Raw genomic sequence first — 2,209 nt, forward strand, 5'->3', positions numbered from 1 at the left:
TAATTAATCTCAGATAGACACACCCTCAAATATTAGATATGTGTGTTATTTTAATATATTATTATTCATATTTATGATTTATCTCAAACTGCATGAACTAAAACAAATGATTCACTTTTTTTAACTTCAGAGTCTTCGTAGTTGAATCATAAAATTCCATTAAGGACATTAATTGATACGTTTAGTTTATATTTATAGACTATAAAGACATATCAGACTAAACTAAATCTCTAAATTAGCGCCAGTCAGTTTGCGACAGTTCTGTCCGCTTTACGGAAACGGAAACTGCTTCAGTCGAAGTAAACATGTGGAGAGCTCTTTAGCCCTAAAACACACACGTGGTAAGAGTTTAAAGGCTAAATCGATGTATTCTTATTGATAGCTTAGCTTTAAGTTCCCGGATGTATCATTAAAGTTGAGTTGGAGAATTGAGCACATAAACATAAACTAACACTGTTAGCATGTAGCTTAGCCGAGCCTGCTAACTCAGTCAGTTTCTTCAACATGAAGTGTCTGATAAATAAAGTTAAATAAATTTATTAACAATCGAGAGAATCGTTTATTTTAAGCCAGATCGTTGTTTTTATTATCTTTATGTAGCTCTTAAACGCATTTATTATTCAGGTTCGTTATCGCACCGATCTTCGTTAAAAATACTCTCGATTTAACATTTTCTTTGTCACAGGTGAACCTGTACAGGTAGAAGAAGATGCTCAAACATGAAGTTGAATCGTCATGAAGCATACATTAATTCGGTGTATATTTCGAACATGAAGCAGTGTTAGTTTTAAAGTTATTGTCCTCCTGATCAGTTTACTGACTCACGTTGACGCTGCACGTCACGGCGGATTGTCTGAGCAGGAAACGTGACTCTCACTGCAGGTGAACAAGTCCCATCATCATGAAACGGCACCATTTGTTCCCCGAATTTTCTGGAATAAGTTAAAAATGATAATAATGTTCATTCAGAATAAACTTCTTTAACATCTGCAGATGAAATCGAGTAAGGAGTAAAATAGTGAAATCTTTATATGGAGTTTGGTAGTTCGATTTACTGCAAATGTCTTTACCTTAATTTTGCTTTTTAACATCAATAATGTTAAAACATAGATCTTAATTTTATCAAGGACAGATGTTACTACTAACAGGTCTCAATGTCATCATGTTTTTTCACCAATTAGACTGCCTACTTGTTTATTCAATTTAAACTGTGCAGGAGTTTAATTCATCTCCTGCACAGCCTCTTTATCAAATAGATTTTTTAAAATACTATTGCAGCTCTCAGGTTTTCCTTCATGCACTATCAAACCCTTCAGACGATCCAAAACCCACCACCCCCATGTCACTCTGCTGTTCTCTCAGGATCAGCTGTTGATGTTGTGTTCTGCCTCTGGTCACTTCCTGTCAGCACCTGTGTGTCCGATCAGCTGTTCGTGTGCACTGCCTGTCGTTGTGTTCTGCCTCTGGTCACTTCCTGTCAGCACCTGTGTGTCCGATCAGCTGTTCGTGTGCACTGCCTGTCGTTGTGTTCTGCCTCTGGTCACTTCCTGTCAGCACCTGTGTGTCCGATCAGCTGTTCGTGTGCACTGCCTGTCGTTGTGTTCTCCTCTATAGATCCTTGCTTTGGATAAAATGGCCGCTGAATTGAATTGTAGAATTGTGATTATTCTAACTTCTTGATTGTGACTGAACTCTTCGTCTCCGTGCGTCTGCAGATGGAGAACTACAGTAAAGGTCGGACGGTGGAGCAGCCGTCGGCCTGTCCTTTCCCCGGTCTCCCCCCCGACACGCCCGAGGTCAGAGTGAAAGACGGCAGCAAGATCCGTAACCTGCTGCGTTACGCCCTGAGCCGCGTGGAGGGCAAGGCCAAAGCAGCCGAGGAGGAGGAACGACCTCCACCTGAGGAGGGAGGAGGCGGAGTTACAGAGGGGGGACAAAAGGAAGCCCGGCCGCTCTGCAGCCACGTCGTCTTCACGGCGAGCGGGAAGGGCGTGTCCAAAGCCATCACGTGCGCTGAGATCGTGAAGCGGCGAGTGAAGGGGCTCCACCAGCTCACCAAGCTGCTGTTCAGCACGGTGGTGGAGGTGTGGGAGCCGCTGGAGCCCGCCGCCGGACTCGACAGCCTCACCGTCAACAGGAACCTGCCCGCCATCTGGATCCTGCTCTCCAGAGAGCCGATGGACCGTGGCGAGCCCGGGTACCAGCCGCC

General features: G+C 44.0%; 1 protein-coding gene across 1 annotated transcript in view; it reads left to right on the forward strand.

Annotated features, from left to right (window-relative positions):
• The first annotated feature begins 252 nt into the window (after positions 1 to 252).
• The window catches only part of rpp25l (ribonuclease P/MRP 25 subunit-like), a 2,678-nt gene continuing 721 nt past the window's right edge, over positions 253 to 2,209 (forward strand). Inside the window, exons 1-2 of the mRNA XM_061034491.1 lie at positions 253 to 341; positions 1,716 to 2,209. The exon at positions 1,716 to 2,209 is cut by the window's right edge and continues 721 nt beyond it. Of these exons, the coding sequence (XP_060890474.1) occupies positions 1,716 to 2,209 (494 nt within the window). The 5' untranslated portion in view covers positions 253 to 341. The remainder of the gene's footprint in view (positions 342 to 1,715) is intronic.

Source organism: Labrus mixtus, unplaced genomic scaffold, assembly GCF_963584025.1.
Source record: "Labrus mixtus unplaced genomic scaffold, fLabMix1.1 SCAFFOLD_53, whole genome shotgun sequence".
NCBI classification, from domain to species: domain Eukaryota; kingdom Metazoa; phylum Chordata; class Actinopteri; order Labriformes; family Labridae; genus Labrus; species Labrus mixtus.